The sequence below is a fragment of the Falco punctatus genome, assembly GCF_963210335.1.
Source record: "Falco punctatus genome assembly, chromosome: 11".
NCBI classification, from domain to species: Eukaryota; Metazoa; Chordata; class Aves; order Falconiformes; family Falconidae; genus Falco; species Falco punctatus.
In genome coordinates this window covers 15543745-15563977 of record NC_137591.1, presented here as the reverse complement: position 1 = coordinate 15563977, position 20233 = coordinate 15543745, and the positions used below count along the sequence as shown (strand labels likewise).

At 38.8% G+C, this 20233-nt stretch overlaps 1 protein-coding gene across 17 annotated transcripts in view; it reads right to left on the bottom strand.

Moving 5' to 3' along the window:
• The window catches only part of ADGRL2 (adhesion G protein-coupled receptor L2), a 404716-nt gene that overhangs the window by 64661 nt on the left and 319822 nt on the right, over positions 1 to 20233 (bottom strand). For all 17 annotated transcript variants that reach the window (XM_080406960.1, XM_080406962.1, XM_080406961.1 and 14 more), the window contains one exon: positions 9168 to 9381. In XM_080406960.1, coding sequence (XP_080263086.1) covers positions 9168 to 9381 — 214 coding nt within the window. The remainder of the gene's footprint in view (positions 1 to 9167; positions 9382 to 20233) is intronic.

The window sequence follows — 20233 nt, the reverse complement described above, 5'->3', positions numbered from 1 at the left end:
AATGGTATGACTCTGGTCAGGGCAGCTTGCTCAATGAAATGATTCTGCTACCTAATTTCTTTTATTTTTCTGCTTTGTGTGTTTACATGTGTGTTAGAAGAAATTGAAATCCGGGGGTTCTGATAGTTACTGTATTATAGGGAAAACATGAAGAAAAATATGTCTTTCAACAGTAAATTTGTACTAAAGATCCTGCACTGCAAGTGTACTACAAAACAGGTTTGATGTGGTGAGAACCCTTCCTCCCCATTGATGTGTCTACAGCAGGCTAAAAATATACTGAATACTGAGTATTTGGTCTATGTAACACTCTTAAGACTGCATTAACTTCATTGCAGTAGCTTGTTTTATAGGCTCAGTTCATCATGACCTATAAAATGTTAGACTGAAGTGCTTTAAATATCTGCTAACACCATGTGCAAGCCTGGGAGTACAAGACACTGTGCTGTGAAGCGGCAAAGACAGTACTCTTCTGAGAAAGCAGCATGCACTCTTATGTCACTGATATAAACAGGGTAAGCATGTTAAATAATGTATGAAACAGGCAGCCAATCTTTATATAAAACAGGAATTCTAGTTGGATTCTTTGATTATTTTTTTTACCAGTAGTACGACACTAGTTTTTAAGACTGCTTCTTAAAAAACATAGAAGTTGACTACCATACTAAATTAAAGAACATACACATAAACTCTTTTCATTCACAGTTATTATATGAAAGAAAAAAAAAGAAAAAAAAAGAAACAAAAGATTTCTTTCATTTGTGGCCTAAGAAAAAAAATTCATTTTTGCTAATTATTGTTCTGCAATATGTAGAAAACAAAATGCAAAGAGGGGAAATGCAATGAGGGAAATTATCTATGTCTTTCAGTAATCATGGACCATTTATTAAGCAATTAGATTGCAATTTTATTGTTAGAGAGAAAAAAAGGAAAGGCTGTAAAATACTGTTATTGCTTGTATCTTTGATCCTTAAACTTCTCCATTTCAGCAACGTCATTGACATCAAAATGCCGCGAATATGCCCACCCCTTTTTAGATTGTATACCCTGGGCATAGGCAGAATCTATGGGATTTAATAATATTATTTTTTTTCTCGTTGAATTCAACTAAAAAGCTTAATTCAGCCAGAAAGGTCAGAAGGTTCATTTTATTGTAAGTAGGAGATTATTCTGTGGCAGAAGGAATTTTCCAGTATATGAGATCTACTCATTTCTATACTGGTCTGTAGCTACTTTTAAATTTTTAAACCCACGTTACTCTTCTACTCCTTTCTTCTGAATTAAATAGCTTCACTGTAATAATCTTTAAATTCTATTTCCTTTGTGTTACTAATGAAAACTTTTCACTTTCATCGCTACTGCTGACTTTACAACACTAGAAAGTACTCATAATTTACTTACACATATTTAATTCATATTAATCTGTCCTAATTTATGATCTATACCCTGCTCTGCCCGTCTTCATGTTCCTTTTCCATGTCAGTTCTGTTTACTAAGTGATATTCAACAGATTTCCTATAGTGCAATGAACCTTAACAGGCAGCTTTTAATTGCCTTGCATAGGAAACCACATCACTATTAATTCCACAGCAACAGTATAAAATAAAACTATTGCTTCTCAGACTCTAGAGCAATTAGACCTCTCGGCTATTTGGCTAACTCTGCTTCATGATACCCAGTGCAGTTAATTATATTTTTTGATGGTAATAGTCTCTGTCAGTTTCAAGCATAACTCCTCTTTGATGAATATTTAAATTATATTTGAATAAAAAAATAATCTTGGTTACATTTCATATTCAGCAGTCATCACAGCTTAATAAAGGTCTCCTCAGCAAGGGTTGAGATAAATGGCTATATGAACACATGTATAAAGCCCTAAATCAACTTATCAGATAATGTAGCTGTATTGGCTAAGTATTATAGAGGATATATTGGGGTAGGAGGAATTAATAGGCTTCAATTATTACAGTATTATTCTATACGAACTAAATTTGGTGCAGCAATAAGTAAGGAAATCAGAGGGTTTTCATAATAAAGTTCTGAGTGCAACTGAACCAGGAATGTATCTTGGCTAGACTAGAAATCCAAAAACTATACAAAATTCATAGAAATTTGTCCAAGAGAACTCAAAATTCAACTGAAATGTGTTGAAGGTTAAGCAATGTTGTCTCAGTCAAGTTCTTAAAAACATCAGTAAATTACCAAGAGAGGTAACTGCATGCCCCAAACATACATGATTAACTATAGGCTATGCGCACCTAGAAGAACCCATTTCAGAAATCAGACAAAAAAATCCCAAGAACATCATAGGCTGAAGCATGTATTTTATATGATATATGATGCTCAAATATACAAGAAACTGTGTATAATACTTAAAATTTTATGTATACATATATATAGTTATTTATATTTATTTTCACACATGAACAACAAGGAAAGACTGATGAATATGTATATACTATCCTGCCAGATAAGATACACACTGACTTAAAAAGGATTTGATGGTAGTTTTGCCAATAATGAAGGAAAAAAACCCAACTTAAATAAAAGATATGAAAACACTAAATAAAATACCAAGCGACACCCTAGTAAAATAATGAATCAAATCTTTTTTAAACTAAATCTAAATTTTATATGTCATTAGTTTGTATCAGTGATCCTTGTGTTGTTTCCTTTGTAGCTTGTCCAATACTGTGACTACAGCAACACACGTGTTATGTGCTTGTGTGTGTGTGTAATATACTCTCTTCTGCAGGAAGCAATAATAGAACATACTGCAAAAAGATGATCGAGTACCACTGACAGCTATTGCACCTTACTTTACTGCTCAGAGTCTCGTAATACAAGGATTTGTATTTAATTTACTAAGTAATGCCATGATGGAACAACGCCATGAATAAAACCCCCTATTTTTAATGAGTAAACTAGACCTACTACTTCCATATTAAGAATTAATGATAGTGAAAATGCAAAATGCCAGATAAGGTTCTTCTCAGTCATGGGTGTTACTGTGTTTTTCTGTAATAAAGCCAAGGACTATGGTATGCTTCATGAATATTCTAAGCTCTCTGATTCTGCCTAGTTGATGAAAACAGGCTACATGCATTTCTGCTTTTTTCTTTACATTTGAGTCGTAACTAAGTCTTGTGACTAACACACAGAAAACAAAACAAAACAGAAAAAAAATCAATTGGGTCATGGCCTGGTATTGTGAAAAGCTTAGTTTAAAAATAAAGAGCATTTTAAGCTTCTGCTACATCAAAACACTCATAGGGGTGACTGCTGTACTAAGACCTATGTCTGTTTCAGATGAGTAGAAGCTTTCATTTTTACAGGATGCTTAAAGAAAGACATCTAATGTTGATAATTTTGTACGGTAAATGTTTTGTGAGGCAGTTGTCAGGAGGCTGACAGAGAAACTGCTAGCACACCAAAGCAAAGGAAGGACCTCGTACATGAGATCAGCATCAGCACCACAGCAATTCCAGTGTGCATAAATTCCGAGAACGCACGTTATCCACATCAGCCCGTGCCATCATCAACACCAGTATTTCTCTGATACAAAAAGGGCAGATATGCAAACTCTTAATGACCAGAAAGTAGAAAAAAGCCAGGTGTATCTTTTATTCTGAGACACTTTTCACTGCATAATATCTTTAGCAAAAGGAGGCAATCTTTGGCTGCAGAAGGAAAAGCAAAGGAAAAAAGCAAGAATAGCAGCAGGGGTCAGCAGAGCCCTTGACTAAGCCTGGCAGCCCCTCGAAGTGAAGTGCGCCATTACCACAATCACAGTCATTTGTGAGTGGCAGAGGATAAAATCCTGCCCGTGAAAACTGTTTCAAGTCACGTTAGACATGCAAATCCGAAGCATGCTAGAGTTTAAACACTGCATCAACCGTGGGCTCTGTCTGAGGAAGCTATTTTTGAGGCACTAGAATGCTTCTTTATGGAAGTCTTGCAAAGGCTCCAATTCAGCTCTGCAGTGACCCCACAGCAGGGTTTGCCTTCTACCAGCAAGGACACCCCAAACAAACTTTGCTTTTGGCTAGACCTTTTCACTCCGATGAGTGACATTAATCAGTCACAGGAGATTTACCCCCTATCCATCCAAGCCTGGAGTCCAGCAAGACTTTCTTTATCCACTCACATTATGGAACAGACCAAACTTGTTTTCTCTTGAAAGGACACTAATACGGCACGACAGTGGTTCCTCGGCAGACCTGACAAGCAGGAACAAGGCAGAGGGCTTGAGAGATGTGTCATCTTCAGAGGAGAACTCATTTTGTTTTCTTTCAAAAATGCCTCACTGTCATTTATATATGGGATCTTTCAAAATGACATATTTCTTGGACATGTGAATAGGTGGAAAAGAATGAAAGTCTCCATTCTCCCACTCTCCCGTTGGGAAGGATTAAGAAAAAATAGAATCTCAGGAGAAGGAATGGGTATGCTGCTTCCTTCGTTTTCCCTTGATCGCTCTGTGAGGGAGGAGGCACTTTGCTTACATTTTGAAGACCCTCCATTTAAGCACAGCTGTCTTGCAGAGAGATGATGGACGTAACAGGTTAAGAGTATTACCACGTGAGAAATGCTCATGGTAACAAAAAACCAGGCATGAACTCTTCACTGGTGTCATGATGGACACGGTAATTGAAGGTACATGTGTTGCATGTGCTATAGATAGGACAGGATATCTGCAACAGAAAAAAACACTCACTGCTGAAGATTTATTCCTCTTTTAATACTTTTCCTTTTCTGCAGCAATGCTTTAAAAGGGAACGGTATTTAAAAAAAATTAGCTCCCTAAGTTCATCTATTATACCTAACAGATTTTTCTATTTATGCTTACATAATATAATGAGTTTTGCTTTGTTTATGCATATTTAAAAAGCAAACTGATACTGATTACATATGTTTAGGTAAAGATGTAAAGATAAAGCTACAATTGCAGTATAAATTGTAAATGAAAATTGAATTTCAAGGCCATTTCAGTGCAGGATTGATGTAACCTCCTTTCTGTTGCAGATCAAAAATAAACTGACCAGCTGTAAGATTATACTTTTTAATGTGGATGTTTGCATGGTTGGCAAAGACTGCAGTATCAGACATTTTGAATTGTTCCTCTTTTTTATGATTACAACTATGTTCTCAGTATCAGAACACAGATCAGAAGTTCCAATCTAAAAGTTCAAGGAATTTCAGCCTTTATTAGGAGGGAAATGGTATTTCCTCTCTGAAGTTAACATTACTTTGGCTGTCAACAGTAAATGCTTGAATTTTGTGTCTAAGTAAATGATTCCATAGATTCCGAGTTAATAGGCTGTATTTTCTTTAAATGAAAAATGTTAATTTTCTTTAAACCCCACCAACAGCTCTAACTGTACATTACTCAAGAAATAATGCGTATAGATTGGAATGGACCTGACTTTTTTTTAATATAGGATTTCTCAAGATTTAGAATTAGGTTATTTAAAATTATTACCTGCCATACTACCCAAGTACTTATTTAAATACACAGGCAAAAAAATCCATCTAATTGTACTGTACTGAAAACACAAAGATAGTTATGGTGTCTACTTTTTAAAATAATCAGTAACTTTTCCTGAAGAAAAAGCTTAGGTCTAGGCAAAATGATTCCTACTAAAAAAACCCTATTTTTATTCAGAAGAGAAAGGTCCCACTATGCAAAAACGCATCCTGCCACCTTATTGTTCCACTATAAAATTACATACACAACATGCCTTTGTCTTTGAAATGTATTTTAAGTATGTATTTACAAGTACCTATAAATATGTGTTATTATTTTAAGGTAATAAAACAGAAGTCCAAAGACTACGTGGTATCTATGTAACCCCTGGTGCCCGTCCTAACAAAAACTGCAGTTGCAGAGCAGGGCTTTGAAGTTGGCACTGGAAGCAGAAAGTCCTTATAAACACACAGGTCGTTTGAATATAACTTACACAATCCACCTGCAATCTGCTTACAATGGACGTGGACTTAAGACTAGGTCATAAGTAAATTTTATCATGTTAATTTTCAAACATCTGCTATACCTGTAAAAAGTAGTACTAGTCAGCCTTATCAACTTCAAAGTCTTGTGACAGTTTCTGGCTACAGCCAAACAAACACACTTTATAAGAGAGCAACTACCAGAGCAATGTCCTCAGGCTCCTTTGCATCTTCTGCTTCCTGTTCGTTTAATTTCTTTTTAAACAAAGAGGAAACAGAGGAGATTTGTCCCCGCTAAAGGACAGCGGAGCACCAAGGAGCGGCTATTTTAAGATCTAACTGCCTGAAACATGGGTCCTCTGCCACACACAGCACTCCCTCACCAAATATTCTAGAAATAAGCTTATTTCTATACTCAAGGTAGTATCTATAGGCATGGTAGGATCTCTCAAACTTGACTGTATGCAAATACCAGGGTTAATTATCAGAGAACTGTGAAAGGGGAGACAGATTTTCTAAAGGTCTAGGCTCTTTCTTCAAAGCTTTAATTTTAACCGTGCCAGTCTGAAGTTGACACGGAATCTAAATACATCTGAAAGACTTTATTCTGGAATAATTGGGATGTAATTTCAATCAGAAACTAAAAATTTAATAACTACTTTACAAAGGTAAAAGCAAAGCAATGAAGTCAGGCTTCCTAGGAAAACATTAAGTTAAAAATCTGTTGAGAACTGCAGGAAAGAAGGAAAAGGGAGGGAGAAAAGGCTAAGTAGCAGCTTGTTCTGAGAAAGCAGAGATGATGCACAAGTGGACACGCAAAGTTTTTATGCTAGTATCTCAGATTCTCTGGAAGGGGAGCAGGGCATTGGATTACACGACTTTGTGTTAAACTGGAAACCTCATCTTATTTCTCAGTCTTCAGATTTCACAGTATTGATCTCATTAAGCTGGTGTTTTCACGTTGAAACTGCAGCAAATGTAGTTGCTGTGCAAAAGCTGTGGAGTAATGTCACAAATGAATGATGAGTATTTAATAATTGCTGTGGAACTACATTTAAATGTAGGTGTAAACTGAACTGAGTGGTCCAACGCAGTGGTAAAAACACTGCTGGCCGAAGTGATAAAAACATATCATCAGTCTTTAAACACTGTAAGATTTTAAGTAGCAACATAGAAACTACTGCTGCTTATTGCTGAAGGTACGTTAGAAAAGTTTCCCCTGTGATCAAATGTTCTAACAGATAATTTTTCTGGTCAGTTTAGGGAGAAAAAAAAAAAAAAGAAAATAAAAGAAAACCCAGTGAATCTGATAGTCCTTCAGGTGAGATTTTTCTATGGAATTGCTGCCATCAAAATACAGCTGATGTGATACTTTTAGATAGCAGATCAAGGACATGTGCTGAGTACCAAACAACAGTTTGCCTTAGACGACAAAAAATTATGATCACCAATGCAGTTATAAATAAATGAGATACAAGAACTTTTCATAAGAAATTTGCAGTGTTCTTCTATGCTTGCAATACAGCACAAATTGAGCAATTTTGAGAAAAGATTAAACAAGGCAAGAGACAGCTTTTCTACTTAATGACAGGATCTGAGAGAGCGAGCTACAAAAGCAAACTTCCAAATTACTATAAATGCCAGACAAAAATAGAAAGCAAAGTGTCAAATGATCTTTGCCATTTGTTCATGACAAAAAAAAAAGGAACAAAAATGAGAAACTCTCTCAGCATAGACATACTGAACCAATGTCACACATGTGATCACAAATGCATTTTAATCTGTTGAAAAAGGGTAGGAGTGGAAGACTGGGGCAGTTAAAAAATACTCTCTCCTATCACAAACTTACAGTTGATTAATTGAAAGGGGAGGACTGAAATTTCAGCTTTCCAGTAACAGTTCGATGTCACTTTAAGCAAGATTGTGCCTCTATATTTGTCTCTGACTACCTTAATCTGTATATTTGCAGTGAACATAAGGAGGACTTTGATCAAAACACAACATGCATTTTACACAACAAGGAAGTCTACAGAGAGGCACTACATTTACAAAAGCAATTGAAGGTGGTTTCAAAGGGAGTTGACAGATTAGAGGATGATGACACTGCTGCTGCAGTCTCAATGGAAATCTGGCTTGATCTAATTAACAACAACGAACAAGAACCACAGAAAGATAATTCAAACATGATTTAAAGAAGTTATATTGTCTTTTTACTAGTGTAGCAATGGAGCCTTTCCCTTACTGATCACAGAACAAGTCACAGGTTGAACACAGAACACGAATAAAAGGCCCAATACCCTTAATTTCCCTCCAGCATTTGAAACTGAAGCCTGAGATTTAGCCCAAATATTTGACTACCATAGAGAACATCCATATATTCACAGGAAAATGATAAAAAGTTTAAAGTCACACTCATGACAACTTGAGTGAATTGGGAAATCAATATGGAAGATTATTTTTCAGACGTGACTATATGTTACTGAGCGCTACCACAGTCAAACCGAACACAGTAAACGGAGCACAACTTGCAGGACAGCTTGCGCGTTTCACTTGACACTTCTGTGCACGTGCACCAGGAAACTCCCAGGTTATTCCCATCCCCTTTCTGCTCAGATTCCTCACCCTAGGAAAAATGCACTGGGAAGAATACTTCCCACCAATCCTGAACTTACTCAGGCTTGTAGTGTAAGCCAGCAGCAATGCCCATGACTGATTTGTGCTGGCTTTTCCACAGCTGTCAGTATAGGTGACTGGTGACTGCTGCCCGTGTGCGGCCTGGAGCACAGTAATTCCTGTGAATCTTCATTCCGATGCACCTTTTGTACTAAAACCACTTGTGTTGGCATTTAGGGACATTGTTTAGTGGTGGACTTGGCAATGTTAGGTTAATGGTTGGACTCGATGATCTTAAAAGATCTTTTCCAACATAAACAGTTCTATGATTCTATTATTGGCTCTTCTGACTGATTGTCTGCTCTGAATGACAGTCACTGTCACTAAGGCATAATGTAACTTGTGCTTATATGCATATATGCTTCTGTAAACATACATAATGACATATAATCACCTTAGCACTTAATAATTCTGGCATTTTCCACTGGATGCATTTTACAGGTGGGAACTACGGCAGTGATTTACTGCATTCATAGGAAATGTTTAACTCTGCCAGGGAATGTAGAAGTTTTCCCTCTTCAGTTCTCAAAACAACATATATTTACCTTTGTGTCATAATTTTGTAGGCGTCTGGAAGGAAACATTCTGTGTTCTCCATCTGGAAAGGGTCAGCATCACAAATCTTGTCATCTGTCCGTCCATAGTTAGCACTTTCTATCATAATAACATCGCTTCCTGGACACCGGAGATCAATGGAGTAGCCTTCGCAGGAGAGCTCCCTCCGAACCAAACCAAACGGTAGTGCTGCTCGACTGAAACCTAAAAAAAAAAAAAAAAAAAAGGGAAAAAATTAGAACTGAGCCTAAAGGATATATTGCATTGAACTTTTCTTTTTCTGTCACATAGGCACTAACTCTCACCAGTGTGCTAAGGGAAGTACACCTTTAAACACTGTGACCTGGTACCATGTTAAGTGAGGCATCTTTCTTGAAACTGTCACATCCCTACACTGCTGCTGCTGTGACATTACTTTGGGAAAGGAGGAAATTCTTCACTTCTTCTAACCCTGGCCAGGGCAGACAGCAATACCTGTCTGCATGCCTAAACTGCATGTTCGTCTTTCCTCTCTTTTCTCTCTACTTCTTTCTCCCCTCTTTGGGCACAGCCAGACAGGCTGTGTCTGAAAGCGGGAAGCAGCAGAGCACGCAGGATTTGCAAATGCAGGAGTGACTTTAAAAAAACCAAGAAAACCTAAAACCAACAACAACCCCAACAAAAAAACCCAAAGCCACAGTTCCAACTTCATTAGTTTTTCTTAATTTGTATCTTACTTTCTCCAGGGAGAGTCTGTTTCTTTTGCATAGCTATTTTATGTCCCCAGCACGGACATGTTTGTGCCACTAGATCTAATATACATGCTGTAACTTAACCTAGTCAAACTTCAGTGTTCCTTACTGTGCTTTTTACATAAATTAAACCACAGATAGGTAAGATTTTGAACAAATATATAAATGATCAGTACCGCAAACTGCAGATGTGTACTATATTAAATCTCCCTGTCCCTCCCAAAAATGATAGATGTGTTTCATGGAATTCTTATTTTTAACATGTTTTTCTGCGTGAGAGAATTCCTAAAAATAGGTACCTTCTCTAATGAAGCTGTATGAAATACTTTAGAAAGAAAACAATGGTTTGGATATTCATCTCAATGTTTTGTCTTTTACAGACACTTCTTTATGCAAAAAATACATAGCATTAGAACAACGTATCTGTATACCACACTTTCTTGTACACAGCTACTGGTGGATTATTATTAAATAGATTATTTCTGTTTCTCACAAAATGTGTGCATTACTGCCTATTGGAAGACAAATTGGGTAACGTGGTAGTGTTAAATACCTATTTCTTTAAACAGTGAATCCCTTCTAAATTTTCAGCAGAATTACCTATGTTTCCTATTTTAACAAAAAATCATCCTAATACAGCAGCACAAGGTCATTAATATTTCAGTGCAGGCTGCTGAAGACAAGTTGTGACACCAAACAGCTAGTAAGTATGGGAAGTTGGAGTTCTACAGTCTTTTGAAGGCAAAGAAAATAAACTTTTCTTAAAAAGTATGATGCATTAGAAAAGGCAAGGAAGCAAGCATCTAAAAAGATCAAGAACAACCTGAGATAACTAACCCCTTGATAGTAAACTTTCACACGAACCAGAGGCTGTCACTTTTTCTATTGAATTAATGATGTGTGGATTAAAACGCCTACCGTACAAAGACGATTATCTGTTAGAACTGCAAAGAAGAGCTGTTGGAAAAGATCACGCCAGTGTCGGGATGTGGCTCCCTGCCAGCCAGAGCCCGTCTTCCCGTCTGCCCCTCCGCTACCTGCACGGCCCTGCCTTCCCCTTTGCACCAGCACCAGCTTTTGTCCAACTTGTGTAGTAAACTAATGCAAGGGGCTGGTCTGACTCTAACCTCCCGCTGCTGCAGAAGAACCGATGAGGTCTCTGAGGACCAGCTCCTTGGCCAGGCAGGAATCCACCCCAGCACAAGGGGAAGGTGAAGACCAGAGCGCAGTAACCGGGTTTGCCTTTACTTTTCGTGGAACATGTACTACTTACATTTCATGGAACCATATCCTCCATGAAACCAGTACCGTCACTCTGCCAATATGTTTCAGTATTTGTTAATAAGGGAAGAAGCCATATCACTGTGGAAAGCACCACAGAGTTCCATCTCAAAATCACTCCTGGCTGTTGGTTTGGCTGCACGTGCCGTGTGCAGTCGCAAACACTGTTATTAGAGGCTTGCTGAAGTATCATGAGCAGAAAGCTGGAAAGAGCTAAAACACGAATCCACCGCATTAACACCCTACATGTTCCTCCCATGCAGCAAATTAATACAATGAAGACAGAAGCTGCTCACGGCTCAGTGAGGGCGTGAAATGGGCACAGAGAGGGGTACGCACAAAAGCCCCCCCCACGCATGCATGTAGCAGCTCCTTTCATTAATTACCATCACGACAGGCGTGGTGGGACCAAATATAATGCCGCTAGTGACTGTCATTCCTACATCCTACCACTCCCGTCAAATTTAATGCCGTCCACATAAAGCTCACCCCTCCGTCGGGCGGCAATGGTGCCTGTATCTCCTGCACTCCACAGGGCTTCCTCCGGCATCGGCAGGACCTGGCCGGGGGAGTCCCCGTGCCCTCCCAGACTGCTGGGTTTGGGGCAGCAAGCGGGGGGAACAGCAGCCTTGGTTGTCCAAAGGGGAGTTTTGCAGAAGGCAGGCGGGGAGGGGCAGGGTGGGTAGGATGCAGCTACCGAGGTGTCGGTGGCTACGCATGCAGTGCGGCTGCAGCAGCAGGTCAGACATATGTATCGTTACGGGGCTGGGGCTGACAGACCCACACTGAGCTACCTGTGACAAGCACAAAACCCTTACTGCAGATCCTGCAGCACGGCCTCCATGTCTGCTAGGAAATACCCTGAATTCAAATACAAGACCTCCGCAGTTCGTTACAGAGATCCGCTGCCTGTAAACCTTATTTCATCATCTATGGCAAGTGCTAAAAGTACTAGAAATGTGGTTTATCCTGCAATTTTCCTCCCTGCAGACATCCATGAGAAGTTCTGTATTAGGATAAACATTAAAAATACTAGAGCAAGGTTGGATCGCTTCGCAGGCAAAAGGTGACACACCTGAGATTGTAATGCAGGTGTTAGATTGCAAAAGCAGCAAGCAGTAAAGCAAAACAGTGCAGCATGCGCTAGGTGGGAAGACTGCTCTAAGGAATCTCTATGGCACAAAAAGAATTTTAACTAAATAAACGAAATAAATGTAAAGTCTCCTAACAAAGCTGCTGTGATCTTTATGGTGAAGTTTTATTTGTAATTTTTTTCTATCAACAAAGAAAAAATAAGCGTATCAACAAAGTGTAATTCAATCCATCTTGCAACCCTGACAATCGAAGAAAGAACTAGTGGGAGGCCCTGTGAGCGAAAAATCAATATTGCAGCTTTGTGCCGTGCAAATGTGAATACTGCCAAATAGCAGTGCTTAGGGTAAAATGAACTGTTTTGCTCCATTTTCTCCTCTCTGAACAAATGATTTTGAAACAACAGCTTTTTTTGGAGCTATAAAACATCAAGCAATAACTCCCTGCGCTTTAGGCAAGTGATTGGAATAAATACCTCTTGGCAACAGGTGCAATGACTTAGGACTGAAATTCATTTACATTCAGGAGATAATTCCTGATAAACAGATGCACTGCCACAGGATGGAAGTTTGAACGACCAGCATCTGAATGCTATTGCCGGCTTCTGCATCATTCCAGAGCTTTTTCAATGTAAGTATGTGGCTCTGTCAATAATTACTGTTGTCACTGGTAACTTTCTATCTCCAGTGCAATTTCTCATGAATATTTTCAATACTGTATTTTCTAACCATCCTGCGTTCAACCTGCAGCTTGCCTTACTGTACCTTGCATAAACCTATTTTGTTTGGCTGTCCTCCTGCAGCTGAAGTCAACATTCCTCATCTTCCTGCTAATTGCTTCAAGGCAAACTGTGCCATGGATGACACGGCTCCTGCTGTCTGCCGCCCAAAAAACCCAAAGTGCTTCCCAACTGCAAAGACCTTTCTGGTGCCTGGGCTGGGACTTCCACCACAACCTAAACATTAACTCAAGTAAGCATCTATTACCAGATGCAACATATGCCATCTCTGATTCATTTGCGTTTGTATATATTAATCAGTGTTGTGTGTGTTGTTTTTTTTTAAAAAAAAAAAGAAAGAAGATTAATACCTAATGAGAAAAAGGGCATGGCTTCTGTCCCGCTGACTATTTTGATTATAGAAAAGCTTCCTGGCAAACATATGTTTCCTGCACATTTTATCTGCTCACAAATTAGTTGAGTGCAGACTCTTTATTGCAAGAAAAAAATAAACTGCTTTTGCAAAATCACATTTCTAAGAAAAAAAGGTAGAGGATTTTTTTAGTGGCAATATACAATCTTAAATGCTTTATTGTAGAATCCATGTAGAAAAACAGAGGAAAAAAATGTAAATGAAACATCACAAACAAAACTCTTTCCTCTTATACTTTAGTCCATGAAAGGAAAAAACACAAGTCCCATGAAAGAAATGTAGCTCAGAACCGTGTTTCAGAGATATTTTAAATTCACATTTGGCTAAAAATTGTTTCATGTAAGTTTGCAATGCCTTATTTACTATTTTACTGTCTTGGTTCCTTCATAGAGACGATTTGTCTTTAGAAAGATAACCTAAATTTGTCAAAGTGCAAAGAAAAGTTAATAATTCACAGCATCCTGCCCACTAGCATGCCATCTTTTTGAGCTGTCAATATTAAGAGTGTGTGCTAAGTTTGGTAGATAAAAGCAAAAAGGCACCACCACATCTGAATGTTCACCCCATACAGAGGAAAAATAGTGGAATGTAAACAGGCTAACATCAGTACTCCTCAACATCAGAAGCAAGGAACCTTTGATTAAAACTTAAAGCACAGAGAAAGTCAACATGGAAATATAAAATTATTTCAAAGAATGCAGATACTGGAAGAACTGAGAATCCAAAACAAATCTTTGCAGAAATAAATATATGTCTCTGCAAGCAAGGAAACAGTACTTCTTGTGTTACTTGGCTCTAACAGAAAGGTCTTTTGAAAAGAGCACATCTTTTCAAACAGAATGTTTACAGTTGTCTCTTTCACAATCTCTTTTATTTTACGAAATCATGCAACATGATGATTCAAGTTCTACACAAGATGAAGTGCTGCATCTGGGGCAGCATTTCAATAATATATGTTCAACAAACGCAAAGCCCGATGAAAACTCTGCTGAGAATCCCCTCCCTTTCCCAATGAAGCGCGTACGTGAGCGCGTGGAGGGTGCAGAGACAGCTGAACATACTTTGCCATCTGAAAATCATGCAAATGCTCAACATGGGCTCCACAAAGCTTTTATAATTCCGCAGAAAAGCCTTAGCACCCTGCAGTTTCTAAAGAAACCCATGAACTCTGTCAAGGGAGACTTTTCTCCCCATCTCTCAGCACTGTATAAATTTCACACAGACAAGCGTGTTATTTTGTTAAACAGCTTTTAAATTATCCAATCCTGGTCAACAGATCACTACCAAATACTACAAAGATAGAGGCAATTTAAATGACAACTGTGCTTTCTAATTCTATCTTTGAAGGAAAAAAAGTCATCCTGGCAAGCATGTCTATTAAAAGATTACATTGGCACAGTAAGAGCTTCTGATACTGCACAGAGGTCTGGAGTTCACAGCACTCAGCTCTTCTTTCAGGGAAACCCGGCAGCCAGCGCACAGCCAGCCCGAGCTGCCGCCCGGCAGACAAAACCCCACTGTTCAGTCGGGGTCAAATTAGGCAGGAAACGATCATTTCCAAAATATTCTCCTGCAGCTGTATTCTTTGCCATTTTCATTTAAGATGCTGGAAGGAGGGGACAACTAGAGAAAAGGGATTATGTAGTGAAGGAAATTATTTTCTAGCAAGAAACATCTTCCTCATTTTAACTCATTCGTAGAAATGGAATTAACTCAAAACACGGTACATGAAAGGATGCTCATTATTTGAACTTCAACAAGGACGTCCAAAGTCCCAAGGAACAGACTTCACAGTTTAAATTGCACTGAAGCAAAACAACTATTTCATTGAACAAATCAGCTGTGAGGGGTGATTTTTAACACTGGTTTCTAGAATTCAATTTCTCGGACATCCCGTTTCATATTTTAATTAGCTAAAATCTGGAAGCCTGTCTCTTAAAAGATTGAAATAGGAATTGCTATCAATAAAAGCTTTTAGGAATTTTAAGTAATTAATGGTGGCTTTTTATAAATATTTTTACATGTTATTAGATTTTGATTTAACCTTTAAAAAATTACGATGTTCAAAATCTGTCAAATTGTAGTGTTTTTCAAATTCAGTGTGAGCAGCAGAATTACAACTGTACGTAATTTTCTGTAATTACATACTCAATACTCGGAGTATATAAACATAAAGCAAGGTATGTCTGATTAATGAAATTCAGGACAAACTTCTGAGTTACACCCTCTGACTCACCCCAGGACAGCTCCTGCCTTCCAGGTTCACTGAAACTTATTACAATTTTCCTTTTACCTTTTCCAGTCTCCATGCAATTCTCAAAAACATCCCTGTGAGGCTCTCTTCAGCAAAAAACGAGTCAGGGCTTACCTGCTTTCTGCACCTTGTTGAATGACTCAGCAAAGCCTGAAGTGAGCAGCAGCACCTCAGCCTTTTAATGTAACACCGTCGACCTGCAAGGATCTCATTGAAATTCTCCTAAACAGCTCTCATCTCTCATTCAACAGGGCAAGAACATGCCTCTCCAAGATAGCAGAATTAAGGGGGTTTTTGGATTGTGTTTTTGTTGGGGTTTGTGGTTTTTTGTTGGTGTTTGGGGTTTTTTTGTTGTTGGGATTTTTTTGGTGATCAGGATTTTTGGGTTGTTTATTTTTTTTTTTGTTAATAGCAGAACAGAAAAGAGTGCTACATTGACAGACAAGTACACCAAAGTCCTTCAATCATCTGGAACAACAGCCCAGACAGCAGCCATGCACACATCCCCACATTAGTCCATCACGTCTCAAGCCTATGGGAAAAGAGAGAGTTTGGTCTTCAGACCCATTTAATCTTTCACCTGCCTGCTGAGGCTGCCACAAGAGTGCTAATTAATGCTCAACGTGAAAACAGGCTTCTGCACTTTGAAACCAGCCACACTGAAATGGGACAGAAACCAGTAATTCCTTTAATGAACGTCACCAAACCAAAGCTTGGTTCCCGGCAGCGTTTTAGCAATGCCTACATAAGGCAGATGGAAACCATGTGATCTAAACATGAAAGTCTAAATATCTAGTGTAAAAATATGTGTGTTGTTCAGTTCTCACTTAGAACCAAATTTATTCTCATATGTATGCACCTTTCCCATCCCTTTCAGTGGGAGCTCTATGCATGAGAGCAAAACTTTGCCCTCATATCTAAAATTATCCCAGTTTGAAACAGTATTCATCTGTCAATGATACTTCTTTTCTTTTGCCAGCCAGATGTCTGTTCTCAGGCTGCAAGAATCTCCTTCCTTTCTTCCTTCAGATCATACACGCTTGATCCTATGCCAGCTTGCAAAAAGCACTCTACCCTTTTCTTTCTTGCCGTTAAACACATTGCATCTTCAAAATTTCTCAAGGCAAATAAGTCCCATGGTCTCTGTAAATCCCCCTCACGGAGGTTATCTCCAGTTTACCAACTGTGAACTCTGAGCACACCACCTGTCAGGAAGGAGAAGCTTCTGAATCAGAAACAACCTCTGAAACAGGGAGGTAAGACACACAAAGGCTGGTGTCAGAAACGTTGTGTCAACAGGATTTCCCATTGAATTATTTCCTCTGCACAGGATACTGGTAGCAGAATAAAAATAAATATTCTTTTATTTTCTATAAAATCGTATTTTGACAACAATTTATATTTCCAGTAATCTTATTCATTTTTGATTGGAAACCCTGGGTTGAGGAGGGGCAGAGGAAGAGGAAGAAAGGGGAATTTCCATCAGCAGCATTCAGGGTGAACAGCTGACAAAAGAAACATGGGGGTTTTTGCCTCATCTTTAAGAAACCCAAAGCCTTGTCACTTCAGCAGTTGATAGAAACCATGCAGAGGTGTACCATTTCCTTGGGAATATGTGCACTGGTGAAAGTTAAATCATTCCAGCAGGTGACACACTGGGTGCCAATAAATAACCCTTGGTGTGCTGTGTGTATCGCCTTCCTGAACGGGTTATACCCTAACCTGTGTTATGAAAGCAAAACATTAGATCTCACGAGAATGTAGAAACTAGACCCTGATAATTCTAGGTCATTTTAAAGAAAATGTTATTCTAAAGTGCCAGAGTTTAAAATACCAAATACAGACCTAATGCTAAAAAAAAAAAAATAACACAGATTTAATTAAAAATATTGGATGATTTCTACCACATTGTAATATTTGAGAGCACAGTTGTAAAATTACAAAGGGGCATTTACTTGTTTACAAACAGAATCATACAGACATTAGAAATGGAATCAAGCAACAATGTAAGAGTTCATATACTCCCTTTTATTTCAATGAAATGATGGGGTGGAGTCAATTGTCACAGTATAATTTACAGTGGAAAAATTATGTGGTTAATTTTAATGACAGCAAGCCACTTAAAGAGTGCTTATGAGTACGCAAATAGCACAGCAATCCCCCTCCTCATTCAGTATAGCTTCTGAAACATTTCTGAGGACTCGAACCACCCATGGAAACATAAAGGCTCAAGATCCTGCAGGCGAAAACTGTTAAACCAAAATACACAGCCATCACCTTTTGAAAACAAGAAGGGCAATGTGATGAACGTACTTTCAGGTAAATGTGCCGTCACTTCAAATATTCCCACAAATAGATATGAGGCAAGAGTAGCAAGCAATCTTGGAAAATGCCTGTCAGAGCGAAAGGCTCTCTTCCCGACCTTACCTTCTATGAAACATTTGTGGATTTCTGAAAGACTGTTATAGAGAGGAGAGGTATATACCATGCATAGTTTTTACAACATACTTTAAGTTCTGGCTCATTCCAGGAATTGTGGAATAATCCTATGTTGATACTTGACAGCATGCTCTAAATAATAAATTGCATGAAGAAAGGAAAACTATTTGTTTATCAATAAAAAGGTAATTCAACAAGTCCTAAGGAATATACGCAGTTCTAACATCTTTCTTGGGCAGCAGGGAGCAAGAATGGCAACCAAGGTACCATTTCCCGAGTAAATAAAGGAAATATGCACCTCTGCAACCCTGTCAAACTGCTGTTAACCACCTATAAAGGAACTGCATACCCATATGCCTCACTGCAGATGTGAAAGACAAGGGAGATAAAGTGACAGGATAGCTAAATTCCACCTGGACTCAAATTCAGGGCTTCTGAATTTGGATTCTGGTTTTTAATCCTGGAATTTGTGTCTCCCACCCCAGCTGTCGCAACGTGGATGTAAGCATGCTCTCAGCTTTTAGCAAACTAGCTAAGGAGAGCTCAGATGAAAGAAATGAAAAATCACAATCCCCAAAATCTCTCTCCGAGTACTAAGACAGAAAGTAAACAATTTTCCATAATTATGTCGTAAGAGTTCCATAATTAATGCTATTTACATTAGAAAGTAACAAAAGGGATGAATACACACTGTAAAACAACACAGAAAGGAAAACTTTGCATTTGCTAATTACTTCTATTTAGCAGCACAAATCTAATAGCTGAAAGACTGTGCTTCCAAAGTTGTTCATTGATCTTCATACCACCAATAATAAAGGACTAGGAAAGCTCTGCACCAGACCGCAGAAAAATCGTCATTAGGTGCTCAAGTATAAGCTCAATAACCAGCAAAACAGAAGTACAGCACCGTTACTACAGACGTGGAAGGTAATTTCCTCAGTAATTAACGTATTTTGCATAGTGCTTCACTGTACCAGGTCACACCATTCTCTTTTTAAAAAAATCTTTCCCTATGTGTCTAAAGCAAGTGTTTCAGGAGAAGGCAGCTGTGAAGTATAAAAGATCTGATTGCTCCACTTTTTTCCACACCAACTAAACCAACACTTTCCTACCGAAAGCACCGTGTTCTCGTGATACATTATTTAGGCGTACAAACAGACAGATGGTTTCTGCAAGTCAGAGGGGGGACAGCTCCTGATCTCACCGCCGGGCCGGCAGGGAGCAGCGGGGCTGCCCAGGAGCTGCGGGTCCCACCGGGCTGCCGCCTCCTTGCCACCCCACAGCAGCAAAGCCAGCCTTGCCCAGCCTGCTGCCAGCCTCTGCTCAAACCCACCGGGTCCCTGCGCTCATCGATCCGTTTACATTGTTGTTTCTTCTACAGCGGTGAGTTTTATTAATCAAGATAATTTCCAGAGCGAGCTCAGAGCGTGATCAAAGCAGTCGTTATGGCAGCGTAATTGAGGAGGGAGTTGTTAATCTGCTGGGGATGCCAAGGAGGGAAGGAAAAGGTTAGGGGTGTCCAAAGGAGGCAGGAATGAGCAGGTGTTAGGGTAACTATTTAAATTAGGAATCCTGACATAATCATTTATAATGGAGGCTTTAGATTCCCTGGAAGGCACTAAAGCTGGATATCCTATCTACTCTACTCAGTAAGCAAGCTGCATTTCTTTTGGCACAAACAGTAATTTTAGTAAGTCTACACTGCCACAAAGCAAGCTGTGTTTAATGAAACTGTTCTCTGCGACTTATACTATCCGACGGTACTACTGCAGTGCCCTTTCCATCTCTGCCACTGCTGAACCTGAAGTCCAGATCTTTACTGGCTTTCAGCAATGTAGGGCCCATGCTATCTTTAATTACACAATAAGGACAACGTTTGAACTCCAAAATACCAAAGAACCCTATTTTTCACAATGGTTTTCACATACACAAGCCTCTAGAAGATTACAAGGATACTTTATGAATCAAATGCAAAATACAGAAATAGTATTATCTCTCACTGAAATGCTGTCATCTCTGAAGGATGTGTTGAGATCCAACATTATACAACTCTTCATAGTAGTAATTTTGTAATATTTTATCTACTTGAAAATAATAGGGAATTTTAG